Here is a 26,009-nt window from a genome sequence, read left to right on the forward strand (position 1 = left end):
CCATCAAAAGAATTATCCCATCATCGTAGTAATATGACTCCATGCTACTAAAAAGGAAAAAAATATTCACAAAAGAAAGGAAAAAATATATATAGACACTCTAATCTCACCTACAACAAAAACTAAAAAAAACAATCTCCCCGACAACAACACCAAAATTTGATTGGCGTCTCGCGCACCTAACAAAAATAATTAACCTAACTAATCCTCCTAACTATGTAGTAGGGTAAGTCATGGTCAATCTGATAGAGAGAAAGTTGTTCGATGATTAGCCTTTAGATCATGGTAAAACTAAGAGAGACCAATATCAATGATGGTCAAATAATCTATACTAATTAATATATAAATAAAAGACTTTAGAGTTAAGTATTTCCACTAGCATGAACTAATAGAATGATAATTCCTACCCCAAACTAGTCAATTAAATGTTCACAAGAAAAAGTACACCAAATAAAATACTATAAATTAAACCTCGCTCTCCCGAGTATCTATGGCTTCCCTAATATGCAATCAAGCCTACTCCCGTGGAATCATGCAAATTAAAGACATTAAACACAACACTTTAACTTCCTAGCAATCCCTTCTACCTACTCCCGTGGAGAATTTCATGTCCTTAATTAAAATACTCAACCATCAAAATTCAACTCTCGTTGTGATCAAGACAATGGAATGATGGCAAGACTAATTATCCCTAATTTAGTACCGAAAATTGTACAATCAATTAAGCAATAAAAATTAAACAACTAAATTGCGAATTTAAAGGAATAAATCAAACATTAATCATGGCTAGGGTTTGCTTAACCCTAGATTGGAAAACTACTCACATATAATAATCAAATACACTAAATAAAATATAAAACAAAGCATAACAAATAATCAAAATTATAAAATAAAAGAGAATACTTTAATTGATGATGGAAAGATAAAGTCCTAACTAATAACACTTGAAAAACAAAAAGAAACTCTCCCAAGAACACGAAATATTACGTCTACTACAATATATAAGAAAAAGCGACTCAACAATAAGTGATTCCCAATGTATAGGACTACGTAACCTAATTTAACTAGGAAAGTAAATTACAAGATAACAAAAGCCAATTAAGTCACTAAATAGGCGAATATAACAAATCCGCGTACTTGTAACAAGTCGCAACACAACTGTGCAATATTGTAAAGCCCATATCTCCTAGAATATAACTTGACTCGGGCCGTGTAACATATCCTCGGAAATCTCTTGAAGTCTACTTTACAAGTGATATCCCCTAGTATATGAAAAAGTTGAAAAAAAATGCTTGCATTGTTGTGGAACATAAAGCCTTCGTATTCCTTCAAATTGTATATGATTAAACCAGGGGTTGTAGACAAATCTTCCCTCTTTACCTTCAATTACATCTGAAAATGACTTGTAAACTTTATTATGATCATCCTACATTGGTTGTCCACATATTCCATTCCAAGTTCGAAGTATCATTTGTACAAATAAGAATCCCCTTCCTTACATGATTTCTTCTTCATATAGGTAGATATAGGATCTACAGGACAATTACTGGAATCAGGTAATCATCATTATCAAGTCAAAAGTTATGAACAAAGGAGTAGGCATGACTCGATTTCCGCAATTTTTATATTAAATTCCAACTTCATTTTAGCTGCAATTTGCACTCAAACACATTCCATAACAATCATGTAGCTTCCTTCCATTTGCTCATAATACTCAAGGTCATCCAATTATGTTCTCAATACCTGAAATTCATCAAAGAAAATCAAAACGGACAAAAGGAGTAATATTTCACAACTTAAGTAATTATATGCAATTATGAAGTACAATGCACCTAAATACTCCAAAAATGCTACCTAAATGCATCTAAAACTATATGAACATATGATACGTCAGAACTTATTGGACCTGACTGAACCTGATTCAACTTATTAGACCTGATTGAAATTTATTGGACTTGATTGGTTTTGACCTAATTGAAACTTATTAGACCTTATATGACAAAAAAAAATTTGAAGAGTAATAACATAAATATTATCCCTTAAGTTTAATGAGGACTTAATAATTATTAAACTTACCCTTCAAAAAATAGTAATTATTTATATTTTAATGAACAACATATTCTAATAATAGCTAACAAAATAATAATATTTACACACTTTTTTGAACACAACTTTGACCACTAATATATCAAATTGTAAAGCACAAAGCTAAGCTCTGTCTAGTGGTAAGGAAAAAACCTTCCAACCTTAGGGTTGGGGATTCCATCGATCCCCACTATGGGTACTTTGGGAGAGGTTTTCCCCTTACCATCCCCTCAATCTCAAAGTGTTTGCCCGCAAGACCTAGATCGGGTTAACCTACGAGAGGTGCCGGTCTGGCAGGACGCTTCATCTTACCATGGTCTTTAGTGGGGGGGGTCCAAAGAATATATATCTTATAGTAAAACACTAGTGGGAATCAAAGGTTAATACTCCTTCCTTCCCATAATACTCTTGACACTTATCAAGACACGTAGTTTTAGATGATAATTTGTTGTTTGGTTATCAATTGTTATTTTTATTGAAAAGTAGATGTGATAGGAGTTAGTAGTTAGTAAAAATAGTATTATTTTATTTTAAGGAGCGAGAATGTGGGCCATGGTTAGAGTTGGTAGATAATAAGAATGGTCTTATTTTATTTGGAGGAGAGAGTGTGTGGGCCGATAGTTAAAAGGTAGAATGATTAAAACAATAGTGGGTCATATCCCAAAATAGAATTGTAAAGAGTATTCTAAGACAGATAAAAAAGGAAAGTGTAAAGAGTATTATGAGACGGACGGAGTAGTATTTATTGCTTAACAAGTGAGAAATTGTCACGGATATATACATTTAGTTCCATGACTTGAATGTAGTAGAGGTCATTGATCATTGATTATATGAATTTATTGAAACTTATTGGATATGATTGAAACTTATTGGACCTAATCATACCTGATCATACCTTCTTAGATCTGACTGGATCTTATTGAAACTTATCTGAACTGGTTGGACCTGAAATTATTTTTTTATACGTGAAGAAAACATACCATAAATATAAAAGAAAAAAAAGTCATATATCTAGGAAAGAGTTAGAACTTAGAAGTGTATAATGCAATCCCTTGATCGATATATATCGAGGTAAGAAAATCAACTTATTGAAATGGTTTCAGCATAAACTACCATAAAATACAAGATCCTATAGAAGTTCTAAGTGTAGGGGTAAAAATATAAACTTTGTAAAAAAAAGGAAAAATTACAACATAAAAAGGCAAATGTCAAAAGATCACGAATCAAAGTATTATTTATTCTAGCATACTAAGGAAAAACGATCATGATTTATAAAAATTGACCTTTTAAAAAACACTTTTTTTTATCCATATTTAAAACACTCTAGTGGGTAATAGAAATGTAGAAATTTTTGTTTTAAGTGATTACATCACCTTCTAAAACCTCTCTTATAAAACGAATTAAGCAATTATGAGAAGAACCACCATTTTGCAAGACTTTCCTACTTGTATCACTCATTTCCCGTATCCTTTGTCTCATTTGGTCACCCATACTCATCAGTGTGTTGACACCGGTTTCCACCTCTTCAGCCATTACAACAAAATTTCCATTATTCATCCTCAAATCCCTTCTATAATCCATTCTAATATCCACGGCTAATTCAAGCTCCTTTATCAGTTCAAATGCATTCAATTGTTGCTCAGAGTAAATCGGCCACGTGGCTATTGGAACTCCAAACCACGAGCTTTCTAATATAGAGTTCCACCCACAATGCGACACAAATCCACCAATAGCTTGATGTGCCAGGATTTGAACTTGCGAGGCCCATCCAATAATTTTTCCCCTATGGGTCGTTCGGTCTAAGAATCCTTCAGGTAAGGCTTCTTCAAAAATCTCATTCTCACTCGGAAGCACAACTTTCCCTCGTGAAGATGGTCTCCTTAAAGACCACAGGAAACGGTGCCCACATCTATCTAGACCGTTGGCTATCTCCTTCACTTGTTCCTCATCGAAGCTTCCCATGCTACCAAAGCACAAGAACACTACTGAAGATAAAGGTTGTTCGTCCAACCACCGCATGATCGAATCGTCTCGATCTTCTAACTGAGGTCCACCACCACCATATCGATTGTGGACATCCAACGCTACAACCGGACCAACAGGATAAACGGTGGGGATTTTATCATGGTCGTGCAAAGTCTGGATAGCATACGACTCCAGCTCCACAAAAGTATTGACAATAATTCCCTTAACTTCTCGAAACCTTCTCGATATATCATGAATCAACATAGACCACCCACCCTCCTTATCCGCAAACAACAAGGGTATAACCTTCGACGGCACTCGGTTTCTAAAGAAGGGTAAGACTAATTCGGTATCCGGGTTAGATAACTCAGTAGTTAGATCAACCCCCTTGTCATGAACAAGTTCTTGGAAATGTAACATGAGATTCAAGAAACATGCTCCAGCAGTAAAGTACATATAAGAAGGGATTCCTAATTCATTCGCAATGTCGATCATTGTGACGCACATGAGATCGAGCACGAAGGCAGCAGGTTTCGTCGAGCGAGCTACGAGAGCTTGCTTGATGAGCGGCTTTTGTAGCTCCGTGATAGAGTTGTAGAAGGTGGGGGAATCATGATCAGGCATGTTAGATAGAGGTGGAAGAGTCAAGAAGGTGAAGTGGTTCGGGTCGAGTTGACGGGACTGAGACTCAACGTAGTCTTCCATGGCAGTTAAGGTATAGATTGGCATGTGAAAGGTTATTACTAGTATTGAGATGTATTGGTTGTTTTTGATAATGAGCTTGGCAAATTCAATGGTTGATAGTAGGTGGCCCATACCAGGGGATGGGATAAACACAAGTTCTGCTTTTGTCATTGTTGGGGAAAGAGGAGTATGTGATTTCTTTGTTTGTTTAGTGAAGGGAAGAATCGATTTATATAGCTGCAGTTGCAAATTTGGGGATGTAGGACTATTGACGTCACGGCTTAGCGAGGGGGGGTTTTTGGGATTTGTGTATGCAATTATCTTTTCCAAGTTTTTTGTTGCTTGATGGTAATAATATCTAAAAAAATTTATCTGTTAAAAGCTATCAAATCTTCTTACAACATTTGCGTGGTTGAGGAGGCCGGAGGGTGGAAGGGTATAAACAATAAAACTGACTTGATTGTGGATGAACTCTACTTCGAATTATACTTGGCTTATTTGAAATTGAACTGATTTGAAATATGCTTATTAACTAGTTTATTGCTCGCCTTGGGTCTTAGATAGAAAATGTAATCCCCATAAATTTATGGATTTTATAAATGTTTCGGTCGTGAAATGGTTAGCGGCCTTAATGAAGTCCGCCAAAGATCTGGAGAGTAAAGTCCTTAGTGAATAGCTGCATAACAAGCAAACGTGAGCTACCCGCGGGATGGTTGTGAGGAAACCTCCTCCGACGCTCAAGTCCGTATTGGTCCAACTAGGATTAGAGAGAAAAACTAGAGAGAGAGATAAGCTATTTTCAGTATGAGGGAGAGTGTACCTGCAGAATAGTACTTTGAGGTATTTATAGAAGTACTATTCCTCTGACATGGTGTGTAATCCTTCGACACGTGTGGGGCTATGAAGCACTTGACAGGTGGGAAGATTCCCATGCTTTTATCTTGTTAGGCGGCCGCCAACATTGTCGGACCACAATGGTGAACTGACTTTGATATATAGAGTTGTGGATGACATTGCCACGCTCGTGTCCTTGGTTACGCTCGCGGACATGAGGATCCGCTAAGGTACTTGGGTTATACCCATACAACTAGCCCCCAGCATCATTTGGGGTCTCGACCGCTAAGGATGTTGTTGGTGGACGCGAGTTATTTTTGTTGTGTTCGATTTCTCGAAGAAATGAATTTGATGGGTGCCACGTTTCGCTGTAGGGAGTTGAAGCATTTTGAAAAGTTAATGATTATCTTTCCGAAAATCCCGCCCAATACTTTATTAGGTTTTAACTTCGTCATGACACTTGGCACGGATCTGGAGAGAAGTTCAAGAGTTCTTTTAATCTCAGTCGTTTGTCCATACATATATATCAGGGCAGTTGTCCTTTTCTGAGTTTTTATCTTACGCTCAAAGGAACTCTCTCTCTTCTTCTTCTTTTTCCTCTGACAAACCTCCATAGCCAAAGCTTGCATTGCTCAAGAACCGCCCGACCTGTGCTCAAACTATGTCGAAAAGTTACCCAATCTTCTAGTTTTTACTTTCCGGTTCTAGTGCACTGAGAATTTCGTCTATTTTCGACCGACATTTTCTGGGTTTTTTCCATGTTTGAAGTTCCGTGGTTTTCCGCTGGTTCTTTGGTTCAAAGCTCCAGTTTTTCGGTGCGATTCTGCTGTTTGGAGACTTTGTTCACCTTCTCCGGCGACTTTGCTCCTTACTTTTCCTCTTTTTTCCGGCGACCCTTCGTTTCTAGGTAATTCCTCAATTTCTTTCCTCATTTTCTTAAGTCTCTTTCGCGTATTCATCATGTCGGACCAATCTGATAGCCAAAATGTTCTTAGTGAGGCTTTCATGACCGAGAGTGATCTCTCTTCCCCTTTAGCTAATAATGATTCTGCGTCTGACTCAAGCCCTGTGGGGAGGACTAGGTTATTAGCGGATATACCCCTTACGGTCGAGAGAGAAAGAGAACTAAGGTCAATATTTCTTAACGACCCATCCACTCCTGAGGAGCATAACCTGACTCTGAGATATCTGACCGCTAGCCAAAGTGGCGATAAGCAAACGCTTAGAGAACTTAGACACCAAATCCTTGCTAGGCGCTCCCGTAGACATCCACCAGTCGATGCCATTCCTGGCCTTGATGTCGCCCCTCTTAGAGAGCATGCTTGGCTAGATAGCTTGGCGGATGACGGAGTTAAGATGTCAACCGATTTTTACGACCGCCTGCAGGAGTTCGCGGCTCCTAATCCTCCTGTTGTTAATTTAGGTGACGAGAGTGACTCAATTGCTACCGTTATGGCTCGCGATGATACTTCTGAGGCCGTCTACCTGCATCGAACTGGTGCGAGTGCTGGCGTATCTACTCCCCTGGCACCGCCTGCAACCGTAACTAGCTCAAGTCGGCCGGGAGAAACCGCGGCTGATCAAGGTTCTAATGCCTTGTGGCTTCCTGAGGATGCCTCTGCCGACCCTCTTACTGTGGAAGTTGACGGACCATGGCGTCAGGATGCTCTTGATCTTGCTTATCCGAGGGTTACTCGGGATCTGTACCATATGCCGTCAGGGTACCGCTTGGTAGTGCCACCAGAAGGGGCCATTGTAACGGAATGCCCTCCCGGTCATGTGGTCGTGTATACGCATCATTTTGAGTTTGGCCTCCGCTTTCCTTTGGACTCTTTCCTGGTCGAGATTTTGAATGTGTTCAACGTGTGTTTGGCGTAACTGACGCCCTTAGCGGTCAGGGATATCATCGCGTATATTTGGGTTGTATGCTTCCTAGATTTTCCTCAAACAGTGAATTTATTCCGCCATATCCATTGGTTGAAGAGAAATGGGTCTTCTAGGCAATCGGGTTGGTGGTCGCTAATGACTGTTTATGATAAAATTTGTCTTTCACGACAGAATTAAGGTTAGGGACACTTTAACCAGATTATGTATATGTCAATGCAAGGAATGAATGCAAAAGGGGATTAATGGGATGAACACACAGGAAATGGTGATGCGGAAAACCCCAATGAAGGTGGGTAAAAACCGCGGGTGGAGATGGATCCACCAATCTACTATCAAGGACTGTTGTTTCCGATGTGTCACAGTCGTTACAGCTTAAGTTCTTTTGTTTCTAAGTACAGAATGTCGAATGTTGTCTAGTAGAATAATCATACTCCTTCCTCTTCTTTGTATATCATATGCCCCCTTTTTCTCTTTGGCTTTTTCTCATTAAATGCACTATGAATTTCCTAAGTAATTACAATGATAACTGCTCCTTCATTATAGGAGATTATCCTAATCAAAACTTTAACTGACGGGATCTACTTCTTTCCTTCATGTAAATGATTTCTTCTAACGGCTGCATTTAGCTGAATTAACACCTGGTCAAACTTTTTCCTTTTTTGGACCATCGGTTACTGACTGGCTTAATCTTCGTATCTTCTCGTCGTATCTTAGTGTCAAAGTCACTATGTCAATGTCATCCTACAAAAATCAGCCATAACAATGACGGCCGACAAGAAGATGACCGTTCAGCCTAAGATATCGAGCTTGAAGGGCTGGCCGGATGCCTTCATCTGGTTACGAGTGCCTGAAGATTACCCTGTGCGCCGCCATTTCACAAAGCCTCGCCCTCACATGGAGCATCTTCCTTTGGTACCGCTAACTGAAGAAGAGTTAGCGGCTTTTGACTACTTTGATGTGGAGGACTATGATATCACTTTTGATGATGGGACATCAGCTAGCGTTAAGGAGTCCAAGTATTGGATTCCTCATTCCAAGTATATATCTTGGGGAATAAGCCTTTGTTGGCTGTTTTGCTGTCGCCCACACATGAGAATGGTAAGTGATGTTGTCGGATTGGTCTGTCTGATGATAGTGATAAGAATTAGAGGTTTTTGTTATTGTATTTCCTGTTTTATAATCTTTTTCTTATTTGCAGGCTTTGATAATCTTGACCTCGACATGCTTTGCGTCGACGAAGATCTTCGGCCGTTGACAAATCTGCCATCTGCTCCAGCTAACGACTACGAGACGATGCATGGAGTTACCAACGGTCGTCGGGGAGGTAATCGTCATGGCCCCAGAACATTCATAGGGGCCGCGGAGGGGTGGTTACCTCTCGCGTCCCCACCGTTGGCGTTGCTGCTGCTACTAGCACAAGTGTGCCGCTATCCCCTGCAATTCCTCTCCTGTCCTCTACTAACCGGACTGTGACCAGGGGGGCGTAACCAGGAGGCAACCCCGTGAGCAGGTCCCGGCACTTCTGCTGCCAATAAAAGGTTGTCCTTAGAGGATCCAGGGACTTCTGCTGCCAATGAGGTCGTCCAGGTCGAGGACCTGAATGTGGATGCCCAGAGGAGACATAGGAGCATACTGCTGTAGCTACCGGTCCAGCGCCTCCTAGCGGTGCTTCATGGTTGTCAGGCTCTGCTTCTTCTATCAGGGAGAAGATAAGGCAGCTGATTACCATGCCTAGCTTTCTCTCGAACCTATCTCCTGGTTTTTTTTTATCGGTATCAGGAGTAGATTGAGAAGAAAGAGGTGCCGCTAAGCGATTATGTGGCGGCCGTGTTTGCTCCTCAGCCCATTACTCCTGGGAAGATTTATCAACCTGACTGGAACGTTAGGGAGGATGAGTCTATCTACTCTGATATACCTGAGAACGGTGGCATCCTTAACTACCGGATTTCATGGGTATGCACCTTCCCCTTGACAGGTCGTCAAGGTGTTTGGTGACACTTGCAGCTCGGCTAGCCCATGATCAGCTTGTGGTATGTTTTCTTACATGGTTGGTGCACTGTATGCCCCCTTTTTTTTTAATCATTTGCGTTCTCTTCCTTTTTTCAGGCCAAAAATTCAGCCCTTGAGTTGATTAAGCAGTATCTCGAGTACCAACGGTTGGCAGACACCTACAAGGTCTCGTTGGAGACTTGCCAGGGTCTGCTCAAAGATGCGGAGGATGAGCTGAAGCCGCTAAAGGATGAGGTGGAGACATTGCGGGAGAGGGCCGCCTTGCTGGAAGAGACCGAGGAAAACGTCAAGGCGTTGACTAAGACGGTGGAGACTGCCAACACTGAGAAGGAAGTTGCTGTGTTGGACGCCTCCGCTGAAGCTAAAGCTAGGGGGTCGCCAAGGTGGATGCTGAGTTCACACAGTCTGAGGACTATGTGGCGACTCTCCACAAGAGATATCACGGCGGCTGGGCGGCTGCCATGAGATGCGTTTGCAAAGTCGTTCTCGATTTTGACTGGAACGTGATTTAAGATGCTCATGCTGCCGGCCAACATCTCACGCCTTTTGAGGGCGATCCTAACTTTGCTGACGAGGATGCCATCGCTGATGTGGATCCTTGAGATCCTCCAGCGCAAAGACCTCCTCCCTCTTGAAGCTTTTGGCAGCCTTTTCTCAGCTCTTCTTGCTCCTCCAATAGTTTTTAGCTTTATGCTTTTCTTTGTAATACTTTTAACAGTTAAACATTGTAATCCGCCTTTTGTTGGCGTTTGTAAACAATAACATTTTTAGTTTCGCGAGTACTTCATTCCAACTAAAAGCCTTTTTTTTATATTGGGCACCACATATTGTTTTTGTAGTTGGCCGCCGAGTCAGTAGCCTTTACTTTATGGAAAAGTACTTTCGTATTTCCTTGCTTTATTGCTTTATTTGCATCCTTATTTTTGAATGATTAACTGTGTTGAGTTTATTATACAACCATTAATGCACTTAGCCTGTTATGTGGCTTTTATTTAGGCGCTAGGTCTGTCATGTGACCGTTAACATTCTTGCCTGTTATATGGCGTTTTATTATGTGTTAGGTCTGTCATGTGATCGTTAACGCACTTGGCATGTCATATGGATTTTATTCATGTGTTAGGTTTGTCATGTGACTGTTAATGCACTTTTGCTTGTCATATGGCTTTTGTTATGTGCTAGGTCTGTCATATGACCGTTAACACACTTTGCCTGTCATGTGGCACTTATTCGTGTGCTAGGTCTGTCATGTGACGTTAATGCACTTTTGCGTCATATGGCGTTGATCTATTGTACAGCATTCAATCATAAACAACAATATTAGCTCCTGGCCAATTACATTTTACAACTTATACATAGTACTTCTTTAATAAACTAGCATTCCAGCAATTCTTAAGCTCCTTGCCGTCCATGTCCCTGAGTATGAAAGAGCCAGGAGCAATCTTCTTAGCGATGACATAAGGGCCTTCCCAGTTGGCAGTTAACTTTCCTTCGGCATGCGCTTTTCCAATGGTCGCTGTTCTACAGAGGACAAGGTCGTTTACATCCAATGGTCTTTCCAAAACCCTCTTGTTGTAGACCTTACTGATTCTGTCCTTGTAGGTAGCTGCTCTTAGCTCCACCTTAGCCTCACTTCCGGCAAGAAATCTAAGTTTTCCTTGAGCGCTTGTTCATTCTTTTCAAGGTTCTGATGTTTGATCCGATACGAGGGTAAGCCCACCTCAACCGGTAACACCGCTTCTGTACCGAAGGCTAACTCGAAAGGATTTTCCCCTGTTGCCTCTTCCTCTGTTATTCTATTTGACCAGAGAACAACATGTACCATGTCGGCCCATTTCCCTTTGAACTCATCTAGCTTCTTCTTTAGGGAGTTCAGGATTTGCTCATTCGCGGCTTCTGCTTGTCCGTTGCTCTGGGTGGCAAACGGATGAGTACGCAAACTTCACCCGAAATTCCGTCAGGAAAGCTTGTATGGGACGACAATCGAATTGAACGCCGTGATAAAAAAAGATAGCCATGGGAATCCCAAAATTGTCATAATATTCTACCAGATGAATCTCTTGATTTGGCTGGCCTTGATTTTTGTTGTTGGTTCCGCCTCTATCCATTTTGTAAAGTAGTCGATCCCCACTATCAGGAATCTCCTTCCACCGGTTGCTCTTGTAAATGGTCCTAGGATATCCATTCCCCACAGAGCGAACGGGATTGGGCATAGGATAGGCTGTAAATCGTTGGTTGGTCTGTTAATGATGGGGGCATACTTCTGGCATTTGTCGCATTTCTTGACGTAATTCTGAGCATCCGCCAACATACTTGGCCAATAAAATCCCGCCCTTAATGCTTTCAGTGCCAAAGCCTTGCCGCCAATGTGGTTTCCACAAATGCCTTCATATATTTCCTCCAAAATTTTCTTGGATTCCCAGGCCGTCGCACATTTTAGCATAGGTAAACTGAATGATTTCTTGTACAGCTCATCCTGGTATATGATGTACCAACTCGCTTGTCGTCTCAATTTTTTAGCGGACGAGGGATCCTTAGGAAGTGTCCCTGTCAGCTTATACGCCACCAGCTCACTGAACCATCCTCCCTGCTGGTTTACACTATTGACGGCCATTATATACTCCGTGATACTCTTCTCTTTCTGTATGTCTATTGTAACCGTTCTTTCTACGCTGAATGAGTTGGAATTGGCTAGCTTAGATAGGGCGTCCGCCTTTGTGTTCTCAGCTCTTGGTATCTCCTGTACTTCAAATTGATTTAGCTGTGCTATCAGCTCTTTAGCCTTTTCCACGTATTTCACCATGTTGGCTTCTCGGACTTCAAATTCTCCCTTTAACTGACCATTGACCAACTATGAATTCGTCGTCAAGAGTACATTTTTTGCGCCTGCTGCCAGACACATTCTTAAACCAGCGATTGCGGCCTCGTACTCTGCTTCATTGTTCGATGCTGAGAATTCGAACTTGATGGCATATTGGTAGATGTTTCCCTCTAGGCTACTCATTACTATTCCTGCCCCGGATCCGCTAACAGCGGCAGATCTGTCTACCTCTAGCAGCCAACTCTCCTTTTGTTCTGTTTCATCTTCCTCATATGAAGCTTCTACAACAAAATATGTCAGGGCATGTGCCTTAATGGCGGTCCTTGGCTTGTACTGTATATCGTGCTCAGAAAGCTCGACGGCCCATTTCAGTAAGCGGCCTGAGCTATCCATCTGTAACACCCCGATAATTCTCTTTTTCTAGAAATAACTTTATAATAAACCTTAGAGAATTACCCAGGCATTATCGCACGTGTGATAACGTTTCGGCTTACTCAGAATTTTGCAGCGGAAAACTTATTAAAATCAACTTTATTAAAACTTATGAAACCAGTGACAATGTCAGAATTAAACACACCAACTTAAACTATTGTCTGAAAATATAAACTCCTAGAAAACAACTCAAATAAAACTAATGTCACAAGAGCCTCTCCATTCCAGATTCCCCAATGATATGCATCTTCGAACCTGTAATGTCAATGTTGTCTTGACTCTGCTCCCCCGAAGGATCACCACAGGATCAATAGGCAAAGTCATGATCACAAACACAGACAAGCACGTAATCAGCAAAGCTGAGTACTACATATCAGACATACATAACCCTAAACATGATACTACAAAAACATAACTTGCAGGAATAGATAATAATAAACATATAACAATCTGCAGACGACTCCTACTGAACTAGACTCTAAACTTTTATTTCTTCTTTAAATGGAATAGTTATGGGACGAGTTGTCTATACTGAAATAGGAGATATGGGAGCTATCACATATTCCGATTGACCTGCGATATCGATGAACCTTTGAGCTAAAAAGGAAAGGTGATCAATCCAATCCTAGGAAAATATATATCACGGCGGACTATGTATCCCAACCCTTAGTGTCCAACTCTAGACGTGCACCAGTCTAAAGTCTATAATCTACTCTCGTTTCACTTTTCGTTGCATTCATTTTAATACTTGTGTTGACACCAACCAAGCACATAACACATATAACTAATAATCACATAAACATCACAAAACTCCTTTTTATCTTAGAATTAACAAGTGTTCACAACTTATCATTCAAGACTCCTTTAACTTCTTTTATTCTCTACTAACTTGCCTGTTGAACCTAGCCAATAGTAAATTTTACCTTTATATAGGTATAACTCATATTTACCAAATAAGATCCACGGTTCTTACAAGATAAATAAATACTCATGAATCTATGTAACACATGATTCAACCTACTTACATTAATTCACTCACGAATTAATACATGAACTGGACTTATCTGCTTGCATCAAACTTCCATACAAACATACTCATAACTACTTCTAGTTTACATGTAGCACATAGGCAAAATAACATGTAAAACAATTCCAGTAATCATATATACGAACAACAGAGTCCTATACATGATACTAATAAATAAAACATCCCTAAAGCATGTTTCTAAATCATATAGCACGTAGACTATGTACGTACCTTGTGTAAACGAATCGGTAGGCCACTTTTACGCTCTAAAAGTCTCCTACTATGAATTCTCCGCCTAGAAAATAAAATAATAAAATAAACACTTTGAACTAAAAATTTACAGCAACTTTAAAAACGTCCCAAACCCTTTTAAACGTCTTTAAAATCGTTTTTATGTATTAAACTTTCGTTATTTTTAATCACTAGTATAGTACAACTATTCTAGTGATTAAAAATCATTTTAAAACCCTTAAAATACATACTTCTGAAATTCCATCACTTATAAAAATTTATAAATCTTCTGAAAATATATTTAATACATATAAAATCATATTCTAACCAAAACTCATATTTATACTTTAAATATATAGTTTCTAGTGATTAAAAACCCTAAAAACTATATCTTTCATAATAAAAACTGAAAATAATAAATCTGAAATTTATTATTTTTACATATATGACAACCCAAATATATTTTCCATATAAAATAATAATTTAAATCATAAACATGCTAATAAACAATAAAATAATATAAAAACTAATACTTTAATGGAATCTTAGAGAGGAAGAAAAGAAAAACAACCAAAACAAGAGGAGGGAAGGGCACCGGTAGCTGTGACAGCAGCAACACGAGGACGGCGACAGCCTTCTTGGTTCAATCAAGGTTTTGTGACGTTTCTTGTTCAACGAGAAACGTTACTTAGCGAAGAAGAAACAATCTTTGAGAGGAAAATATGAAACTCACGCACAAAGGGAAGAAGAGAGAGAAAAAGTCGGCGGGTGAGAGGGGAAGAAAATCACGTGCAAGGGAGGAGAGAGAAAGTAGAGTGTAGGGTAAAATATTTGGGTTTTTAGGATATTTAAATAGGCTAATCCTTTTGGGCTTAGGAAAGAGATTTCAATAATTAAAACTTTGATGACTAACAAGATGGGCTTATTAGGACTTTAGTCATCAAATAATCCTTTCCCTTTTTATTACTTTTGGGCTTTCGATTCCATTAAGCTTTCTTTGCAAATATGCTTTTAATAATTAAAACTCCTATTAAAACATGCTTAATTAAAATATTACAAATTTTATTAAGCTATGAAAAATATTTTTAGTTGACTTTTAAAATAGTCAACCCTTTTTAAAAGTCAAATCATTTTCCAAACTCATTTGGATATAAATATAACCACATAAATACTTTAATATATTTATGAAAATTCTTTTCGTCCCGAAACTTAACACGAAACCCTCGTACTTTCAAAAGTTTGAACTAAGCATTTCGAAAACTTTTGGAGAAAAAGGTAATGCCTCTCGTGCACTTTCCCATTTTTAAAACACTTGTGTTACTTATGAACACTTTTCTTATGCGGAGACTCTACTTCTTTTGCACTAACATGTGCAATTGCCCAACATAGGCATACATATGCATGAAAATCTCATAAAAATAGACAAAAGCGCAAATTTATCGCATTCTACCCCCTTAAAGAAAACGAGTTACGCCCTCGTAACTCACCTCAAGGAATAGGTCTGGATACTTTTTCTTCATATCCTCTTCGGCTTCCCACGTTGCCTCTTCTGACTCGTGGTTGACCAAAGAACTTTGACAATATGAACATCCTTGTTACGCGTACTACGCACTTTCCTGTCGAGAATCTTGACAGGTCTTTCCTCATATGTGAGGCTACTATCTATCTGAATCTTTCAGGCTCTAACACATGGCGCTCATCAGGGATATAGCGCTTCAAGTTGGGATATATGAAACACATCATGCATCTTTTCAAACTCCATTGGCAAGCCAATCTATAAGCTACTTTCCCAATGCGCTCCAAAATCTCATATGGGCCTACATATTTAGCACTCAGCTTGCCCTTTTTCCCAAATCTCATAACGTCTTTAGTGGGTGATACTTTCAGGAATACTTTATCACCTACAGCGAACTCATCTTACGACGTTTTAAGTCTGCATAACTCTTCTGCCTATCTTGCGCAGCTTGAATTCGAGCCTGAATCAATTACATTCTTGACGGTCTCCTCAATAAATTCAGTCCCCAAACTATTTTCACTAAAGTCATTCCAGCAAATGGGACTTCTACATTCCGTCCATATAACGCCTCAAAAGGTGCCATCTTTATACTCGCATGGTAACTATTGTTGTAAGAAACTCAATCAAATCTAATTGGTCCTCCCAACTCCCTTGAAAATCTATAGCACAAGCTCGCAACATATCCTCCATAGTTTGATTAGTCCTCTCAGTCTGACCATCGGTCGCAGGGTGAAAGGCGGTACTCATCTTTAATGTTGTCCCAAGGTTTAATTGGACCTTCTTCCAAAACTTAGATAGAAATCTAGAGTCACGATCCGAGATAATGTCCTTTGGAACTCCATGCAACTCACTACATGCTTGATATAGGTTGTAGCGAGTTGCTTCTTCTTCCATGTCTCCTTAATAGGTATGAACACGGCAGACTTGGTCAGTCTATCCACTATAACCCAAATGGTATCATTTCCACTCCTCGACTTGGGTAAGGCAGTCACAAAGTCCATAGAAATAGAATCCCACTTCCATCCAGGAACCTCTAACGATTGAACTTTTCCCATGGGTCTTTTATGGTCTATCTTCACTTTCTGACAGGTTAAACACTTAGACACATACTCCGCTACCTCTCGCTTCATGTTCGGCCACCAATAGATCCCCTTAAGGTCTTTATACACTTGTCACCCCCAGGTGCACAGAATACGGAGTTTTGTCCCCTCGTCCATAAGACGTCTCTTAAGTCATTGCACTTCTGTGGTACACACCACCTCCCTTTAAACCTTAGACTCCCATCATCATGAATCTTGAAGTCTACTTCCTTACCTTGCTTCATTTTCTCTTTAATCTTGTCTAGATGCTCATCCCCGACTTGACCCTCAATAATCTCATCGAAAACTGACACTCCCAAAGAAAGATTACTAAGTCTAGCCTCACTTTCCCCAGGATTTAGAATTTCTAGGCTAACCTTTGCATATCTCGACACAACTCCTCAGGGACTATCAAAGCACTCAAGCTATGACTCGATTTTCGACTCAAGGCGTCAGCAACCACATTTGCTTTCCCTCATGATACTGGATATCTAGATCATAATCCTTAATCAACTCTAGCCATCTTCTTTGCCTCATATTCAAGTCTTTTTGGGTAAATATGTACTTCAAACTCTTATGGTCGGTAAATATCTTGCAAGTTGCTCCATAAAGATAATGTCTCCAAATCTTCAATGCAAACACTATGGCAGCTAACTCTAGATCATGGGTAGGGTAATTAGCCTCATAAGGTTTCAATTGACGCGACGCATAAGCTATTACCTTACCATTCTGTTGCAACACACAACCCAAACCATTCTTGAAGCATCACTATAGACCTCAAATCCCTCATTCCCATCAGGTAGGGTTAAGACAGGTGCAGTGGTTAAACGATCCTTCAAGATCTGAAAAGCTTCCTCACACTTCTCATTCCACTCAAACTTGGACTCCTTTTTCATCAAATTAGTCATAGGTCTTGCTATCTTCGAGAAATCTCTCACAAATCTCCTATAATAGCCAGCTAAACCCAAGAAACTCCTAATGTCAGACACACTCTTTGGAGTTGGCCACTCACTCACAGCTTGAATCTTAGCAGGATCTACTGAGACTCCTTCCTTAGACACAAAATGACCCAAGAATGCTACTTTCTCCAAACGAAACTCACACTTAGAGAACTTGGCATATAGTTTTCTTCTCAAGTCTCCAAAATATCCTCAAATGTTCATCATGCTCGGTTTCATTCCTCGAATATATCAAAATGTCATCAATGAAAACCACTACGAACTTATCAAAAACTCATGAAAATCTATTCATCAAGTCCATAAATATGCAGGAGCATTGTTAACCCAAATGGCATTACAGTGAACTCGTAGTGACCATAACGCGTTCTAAAGGCAGTCTTAGGTACATCCTTATCGCTACCCTCAATTGATGATATCCTGAACGTAAGTCAATCTTCGAGAACACACTCGCTCCATTCAGTTGATCGAATAGGTCATCTATTCTAGGCAAAGGGTACTTGTTTTTATGGTAACATTGTTCAACTCCCTATAGTCTATACATAATCTATACTCCCATCCTTTTTCTTCACGAACAAAACAGGAGCTCCCCAAGGCGATGCACTAGGTCTGATATAACCCTTATCCAAAAGTTCTTGCAATTTTGTCTTTAACTCACTCATCTCAGGAGGTGCCATTCTATAAGGTGCCTTAGATATAGGTGCAGTTCCAGGAACTAAGTCTATGGTAAACTCAACAGCTCTTGCAGGCGGCATACCTGAAATTTCACTCGGAAATACGTCCATAAACTCATTCACTATGGAACATCCTCAAGTTTTAACTCAGCTTCTTTACTCACATCTTGCACGCTACAGAAAAACAGCTCACACCCCTTTCTCATCAACTTCTGCACTTGCATAGCAGAGATCACTCCAAAGTTCTTAGGTTTCCCAAATCGTCTATATGAGGTAAATTTTCCCGAAGGGTTTCTCAACACTACTTTTTGAACTTCACAATCGATCCTGGCCTTGTAATGACTCAACCAGTTCATCCCAAGAATCACATCTAAATCTCCTAAGTTAAACTCGATTAAATCGGATGGAAAGACACTCCCTCCTATCTTCAAAGGTAAGTTCTTGAACAACTTAGTACACTTAACGACTTCCCCAGTAGGAATACTAACAGACAAGTCAATTACTCATACTCCTCTAATCCCAGACTCTTTAGAACAGAAGGCGAAATAAAAGAATAGGTCGCCCCCGAATCAAATAACGTTTTAACGAAAACTGAATTAATAGAGAAATTACCAGTTACCACATCCGCAGATCTCTCTGCTTCGCTATGACTCATCACGAACACTTTTCCCGCAGGTTGTTCTGGGTAGGATTTCATTAGCAGTAGGCCTACTATGGTTTCCTTGGTTATTCTGACCTCCAGGCTTAGGACCCTGGTTCCCTATTGATTGACCCTGTCTAGCCTGATTACTTGTTTCCCTGAGTCTTCAACCTTTTCCGTGCTTAGCGTAGCACTCATACTCTCTGTGCCTTCTTCTGACAATAATGCAGGTCACTGCTCTCCTTACAGTCTCTCCCAGGATGGTTTTTGTCACACAACTTGCAATTGTGAACCTCTCAGGTCTACCCTGACTACGGTTATCCTGGTTGCTCCTTCCTTGAAAGTTCCCATTTCCATTCCGGTTTTTCTTAAAGTTACCTTGGTTTCCCCCAGTACTAACCTCTTTTCACCAACTATCCCATTCTTTTTATCCCTCCTTGATTGCAACCATAAATATGGAAGCTCTCCCATACACCACATCTAAGATGTAAAGGTCTCACCCCCTAATCCCAGCTGGATTTCATCAGTCAACCCTGTTCGAACCTCTGAGCCTTAAGCTCCTCAGTAGCTACCACCTCAGGTGCAAACCTAGACAGGTTATGAACTTACTATAGTATTCAGAGATAGTCATACTACCCATTCTAAGGTTGATGAACTCTTGAGCTTTCTGTTTCTCATGAAGGCAGGGTAAAACTTTCCTCTCAGCACAATCACAAAGGCTTCCCAATTGAATCCCTCAGCAGCACTCAATCTAGCCCCATTTTCTCTCCACCACAAATCAGCCTCATCCTTTAGGTATAAAACAGCCTGCCTACTCTCATATTAGCAGGGCAATTCACTACCTCAAAAATTTCTCAAATTCCCTAATCCAGTTTTCTAGAAAGTAGGGTCAGCTTGTCCCTTAAATAAGGTGGTTTCACTTTGGCAGTCTTTCGAACATCTCTCCAGCAGTCTCTGGACGTTGCCTTGTCCTGATTCAGTTTCTCCGCCAAGAGGCGAATAGCATCAGCTAGTTCAGTGTTGTTAGCATTCTACTTCGGGACCTGAAAGTAATATAACTCTACTCAGGTTCCAGAAAACTTACATAGTCATCTAAGCAAGGCAATACTTGATTTGATCATTAAAGATCGCATCAACATACAATTTCACTAAGTTTCAACATGGAATGTTCTCTAATATTCATATAGTTGTTCACGTAAATAAATTCATATCCACATGAAATTAGACAAGAAAATGTAATCACATAATGAAAATAAAAAAAAAATATTTCCCATTACGTGCCCAAAATAAATTCTTACTCCTTCAATAAATAAACTATATTTTTATTCTTCCATAGAAGGGAAAAAAAATGTGAAATAAAATAACACACTAGTGTATATATTTTTCCTAAAATGGCAACTCTATAAAACACCCTTGTCTTGTTGGTACATATCCAACATTATTCTTATAACTAAAACCTTATGTATATCTATATGTATATATATATATATATATATAGCCTATGGCACTACATTGCCATCCTTATCCTTGTCTTCCTTATATTACTCAGGTATGAAGTTTTCATCACTAGCTTCATCATCTTCTTCATCCTCATAGTAATCAATGAACTTTCTCTTGATCTTAGACTGTCTAGTAGGTATGGTGTCCAAGTCCTCTTCAGGTTCAGATTCAACCTCATACATGCATCATAAATGTCCTCCCTAGTAGTACCTCTAGCACGATCCATCTCTATGATGACTTCATCATCCCTAGCATATTCTTTCCTCAAAATGCAACGCATTATCCAATGCAGTTCTTCATACTCCCTATGGTCAATGGGTGGATGACGGTTGTCGGCTTCATCGTCAGTCAGAACGATGAGGTTAAAATAGTTTCCTAAATTTGCAGCCATATTCGTAGAGCTACATCACAATAAACCAGAAGGTTTAGCACTCTTCCTAACGTGTTCCCACAAATAATCAAGAGGTAAACAAAAACAAAGGCATGTAAATATACACTTTGCAGGCAAGAATTATAAACAGTTAGCAGGGAAGAAAAACATTCATGCATCATTAGCAGGGAAGTAAAATAATAATGCACTTATTTGCAGGGAAGAAAATAATAATAATGCTGAACTAACTTTTTAATGCAGGCATATAATATTTCTATCCTATATGCCCTTCTTATACTACCCATTCTCACAATGCCATACTATAAACCTTAAAGGCATGAAAAATAATGCAGACACTTTTATAAATAACATTACTTAATTGCCTAAAATAACTTTTTGAAATAAAATATTTCGGACCCAAGACACTCGAAAAAAAATGTTCACTCGAAAAAAAAAAAATTATTTTTTTTTCGGACTCAGCACGTTTTCGAAAAAATTTTTTTTTTTTTCGGACTCCTCAAATTTTCGAAAAAAAAAAATTTTGAACTCACAGAATTTTTCGAAAACAACATTTTTGTACCTCTAATTTTCCCAAAAAATTTCGGTGTTTCAAAAAATTTCTGAAATAAAACGTAGGAGCAATACTAAGGTTTCCTCCAAATAGCCAATAAGCTAGGTAACTTAAAAGCTAAAGTCACTTAATAAACTAGTTAGTTAGGCGCATATAAGTCTTAAACTAACCTAAAACTCTGATACCACTTTGTAACACCCCGATAATTCTCTTTTTCTAGAAATAATTTATAATAAACCTTAGAGAATTACCCAGGCATTATCGCCCGTGTGATAACGTTTCGGCTTACTCATAATTTTGCAACGAAAAACTTATTAAAAACAACTTTATTAAAACTTATGAAACCAATGACAATGTCAGAATTAAACACACCAACTTAAACTATTGTCTGAAAATATAAACTCCTATAAAACAACTTAAATAAAACTTATCACAAGAGCCTCTCCATTCCAGATTCCCCAATGATATGCATCTTCGAACCTGTAATGTCAATGCTGTCTTGACTCTGCTCCCCGAAGGATCACCACAGGATCAATAGGCAAAGCCATGATCACAAACACAGACAAGCACGTAATCAGCAAAGCTGAGTACTACATATCAGACATACATAACCCTAAACATGATACTACAATAACATAACTTGCAGGAATAGATAATAATAAACATATAACAATCTGCAGACGACTCCTACTGAACTAGACTCTAAACTTTTATTTCTTCTTTAAATGGAATAGTTATGGGACGAGTTGTCTATACTGAAATAGGAGATATGGGAGCTACCATATTCCAATTGACCTGCGATATCGAGGAACCTTTGAGCTAAAAAGGAAAGGTGATCAATCCAATCCTAGGAAATACATATCACGGCGGACTATGTATCCCAACCCTTAGTGTCCAACTCTAGACGTGCACCAGTCTAAAGTCTATAACCTATCTCGTTTCACTTTACGTTGCATTCATTTTAATACTTGTGTTGACACCAACCAAGCACATAACAACATAATAAAATAATCACATAAACATCATCCTTTTTATCTTAGAATTAACAAGTGTTCACAACTTATCATTCAAGACTCCTTTAACTTCTTTTATTCTTTACTAACTTGCCTGTTGAACCTAGCCAACAGTAAACTGTACCTTTATATAGGTATAACTCATATTTACCAAATAAGATCCACGGTTCTTACAAGATAAATAAATACTCATGAATCTATGTAACACATGATTCAACTACTTACATTAATTCACTCACGAATTAATACATGAATGGACTTATCTGCTTGCATCAAACTTCCATACAAACATACTCATAATACTTCTAGTTTACATGTAGCACATAGGCAAAATAACATGTAAAACAATTCCAGTAATCATATATACGAACAACAGAGTCCTATACATGATACTAATAAATAAAACATCCCTAAAGCATGTTTCTAAATCATATAGCACGTAGACTATGTACGTACCTTGTGTAAACGAATCGGTAGGCCACTTTTACGCTCTAAAAGTCTCCTACTATGAATTCTCCGCCTAGAAAATAAAATAATAAAATAAATACTTTGAACTAAAAATTTACAGCAACTTTAAAAACGTCCCAAACCCTTTTAAACGTCTTTAAAATCGTTTTTATGTATTAAACTTTCGTTATTTTTAATCCCTAGTATAGTACAACTATTCTAGTGATTAAAAATCATTTAAAACCCTTAAAATACATACTTTCTGAAATTCCAGCACTTATAAAAATTTATAAACCTTCTGAAAATATATTTAATACATATAAAATCATATTCTAACCAAACTCATATTTATTACTTTAAATATATAGTTTCTAGTGATTAAAAACCCTAAAAACTATATCTTTCATAATAAAAACTGAAAATAATAAATCTGAAATTTATTATTTTTACATATATGACAACCCAAATATATTTTCCATATAAAATAATAATTTAAATCATAAACATGCTAATAAACAATAAAATAATATAAAAACTAATACTTTAATGGAATCTTAGAGAAGAAGAAAAGAAAAACAACCAAAACAAGAGGAGGGAAGGGCACCGGCAGCTGTGACAGCAGCAACACGAGGACGGCCGCAGCCTTCTTGGTTCAATCAAGGTTTTGTGACGTTTCTTGTTCAACAAGAAACGTTACTTAGCGAAGAAGAAACAATCTTTGAGAGGAAAATATGAAACTCACGCACAAAGGGAAGAAGAGATAGAAAAAGTCGGCGGGTGAGAGGGGAAGAAAAATCACGTGCAAGGGAGGAGAGAGAAAGTAGAGTATAGGGTAAAATATTTGGGTTTTTAGGATATTTAAATAGGCTAATCCTTTTGGGCATAGGAAAAGAGATTTCAATAATTAAAACTTTGATGACTAACAAGATGGGCTTATTTAGGACTTTAGTCATCAAATAATCCTTTCCCTTTTTATTACTTTTGGGCTTTCGATTCCATTAAGCTTTCTTTTCAAATATGCTTTTAATAATTAAAACTCCTATTAAAACATGCTTAATTAAAATATTACAAATTTTATTAAGCTATGAAAAATATTTTTAGTTGACTTTTAAAATAGTCAACCCTTTTTAAAAGTCAAATCATTTTCCAAACTCATTTGGATTTAAATATAACCACATAAATACTTTAGTATATTTATGAAAATTCTTTAAAATTGTAGGGGATTACACCATCCTCTGCAGATCCTTCTCCAGTGGCTGATTTGTAAGGACTTGGATGAGATGGCAGTCGAAATACGGTCTGAGCTTCCTGGCAGTGATAATTACAGCCAATGCCATTTTTTCCACCAACTGGTAACAGCTCTCGGGACCGTTAAGAATGTGGCTGATGAAATATATAGGTTGTTGCCTTTTTTTCCTTTTCTACCAATATGACCGCCGCGACTGTTTTCGGCGAGGCCGAGACATATAGCTGCAATACATCCCCAATTTTTGGCCTTGTGATGGTTGGCAGGCTTTTTAAGTGCTCTTTCACGGCCAGGAATGCCTTACTTTGCTCCTCTCCCCACTCGAACTTTCTATTTCCCCTTAACAATGCAAAAAAGGGCAGAGCCTTGTCTGCTGATTTAGAAATGAATCAAGTGAGGGCCGCCATCCTCCCTGTCAGCCTTTGAATGTCTTTAACACTCCTGGACTCAGGCAACTTGATAATAGCTTGAACCTTTTCTGGATTTGCGTCAATCCCTCTTTTGCTTACAAGGAAGCCTAAGAATTTGTCTGCTTTTACCCTAAAGACGCACTTCTTATGGTTAAGCTTCATCTGGTATTTTCTCAGTGTTCTGAAACTTTCTGCCAAATCTTCTAAGTGTTCGCGGTCAGTCTTACTCTTACAATGGAGTCGTCAACATAAGCTTCAATGTTTCTTCCCCTCTGATCCGCGAACACTTTATCTACTAACTTCTGATATGTTGCTCCAGCATTGCGAAGTCCAAATGGCATCGCCTTGTAATTGTATACTGCACAGTCTGTGATAAATGTTGTTTTCTTCCTGTCGGCCTCCAATAAGCTTATCTGATGATAGCGCCAGAATGCGTCGATAAAGCTCAATAACGCATGGCCGCTAGTCGAATCTACTAGCTGGTCTATTCTCGATAATGGATAGCAATCCTTTGGGCACGCTCTGTTGAGATCCGTGAAGTCTACACACATCCTCCATTGCCCGCTAGCCTTCTTTACCGCTAGTAAATATGAGACACAAGTATACATTGAAACTTAAAGTCAAGTAGAAGAGGTTCCCTCATATAGTCATATACCTTGTAAGAAAAAATCAAGAAATATGCAAAATAGAATAAAAAATATACATGTAGAAAAATGGATAAGCAAGCTAAGCTTAATCTAGTGATAAGGAAAAAACCATCCAATCTTGTCATCCCCCCAATCTCAAAGTGTCAGAAAACCCGATCAAAATAAAGTTGCGAGAGGTCGATCTGACAGGAATTTTCATCTTACCATGGGGTCTTCAGTGAGACCCAAAAAAAGTAGAAAAACGAATATGTGCCTAAGTTGGATACGTAAATCTAACATCCCCGAGCCCTCAAACATAAAGAAAACATCTTTAATCATATATTCGTAAATAGACACATCATGTATCTCAAAACCCTAGAAGTATATCACTCTAAGTCCTACCTGTAGCTTTCACAAGTAGGGATGGGCATAGAGGTGGACATGAGTCGGGCCAGCACGCGGGTCGAGCCAGCCCGATAAATTTTGGGCTCGACCCAACTCGTTGTCCGCTATATGGGCCTGTCACGGTCAAGAAATTTTATTTGACCCGCACCGACACGAGCCTGCCAAAATGGACCGCGGGCTGAACACCCATTTCCTTTGTTTTTTAGACTAAAACTGTCAAAAATCCAGAAAAAACATAAAACACGGGTCAGACCCGCAAGAGGCATGAGCTCGGCCTCCGGGCTCGTGGACAAAATCTAAAAATTTCAATCCCGGCACGGCACACTCGCCACTCACGAGCTTGGACCGACCCATCATTTCCCCAAGTCCGCGTGCCGAGCTCGTGAATAAGCCCAGCCCGACTCATGCCCAGGTCTAGATGGGCATGAATAGGGTCTGGGTAACATCCAGACAGACCCAAGACCGGACCCTAAAATTTTTGTTAACTCAAAATAAGCCCGAACTCAAAGGGTGTAGAAAAGTTGGACAAAGGCTCTTAGGGTCTAAGGTCCGGATTAATGTCTAGCCTATTTATTTTATTTTT

General features: G+C 39.0%; 1 protein-coding gene across 1 annotated transcript; it reads right to left on the reverse strand.

The window, feature by feature from the left end:
* Window positions 1-967: 967 nt before the first annotated feature.
* Window positions 968-5,011, reverse strand: LOC125499044 (anthocyanidin 3-O-glucosyltransferase 2-like). The gene is made up of 3 exons (XM_048647447.2): window positions 3,459-5,011; window positions 2,971-3,030; window positions 968-1,743 (listed from the first exon to the last, which is right to left on the reverse strand). Exons 1-2 carry the CDS (start codon window positions 4,903-4,905, stop codon window positions 3,002-3,004), a joined length of 1,476 nt encoding a protein of 491 aa, XP_048503404.1. The 5' UTR covers window positions 4,906-5,011; the 3' UTR covers window positions 968-1,743; window positions 2,971-3,001.
* Between the last annotated feature and the right edge of the window lie 20,998 nt (window positions 5,012-26,009).

The sequence above is a fragment of the Beta vulgaris genome, chromosome 6 (genome assembly GCF_026745355.1).
Source record: "Beta vulgaris subsp. vulgaris cultivar EL10 chromosome 6, EL10.2, whole genome shotgun sequence".
NCBI classification, from domain to species: Eukaryota; Viridiplantae; Streptophyta; class Magnoliopsida; order Caryophyllales; family Amaranthaceae; genus Beta; species Beta vulgaris.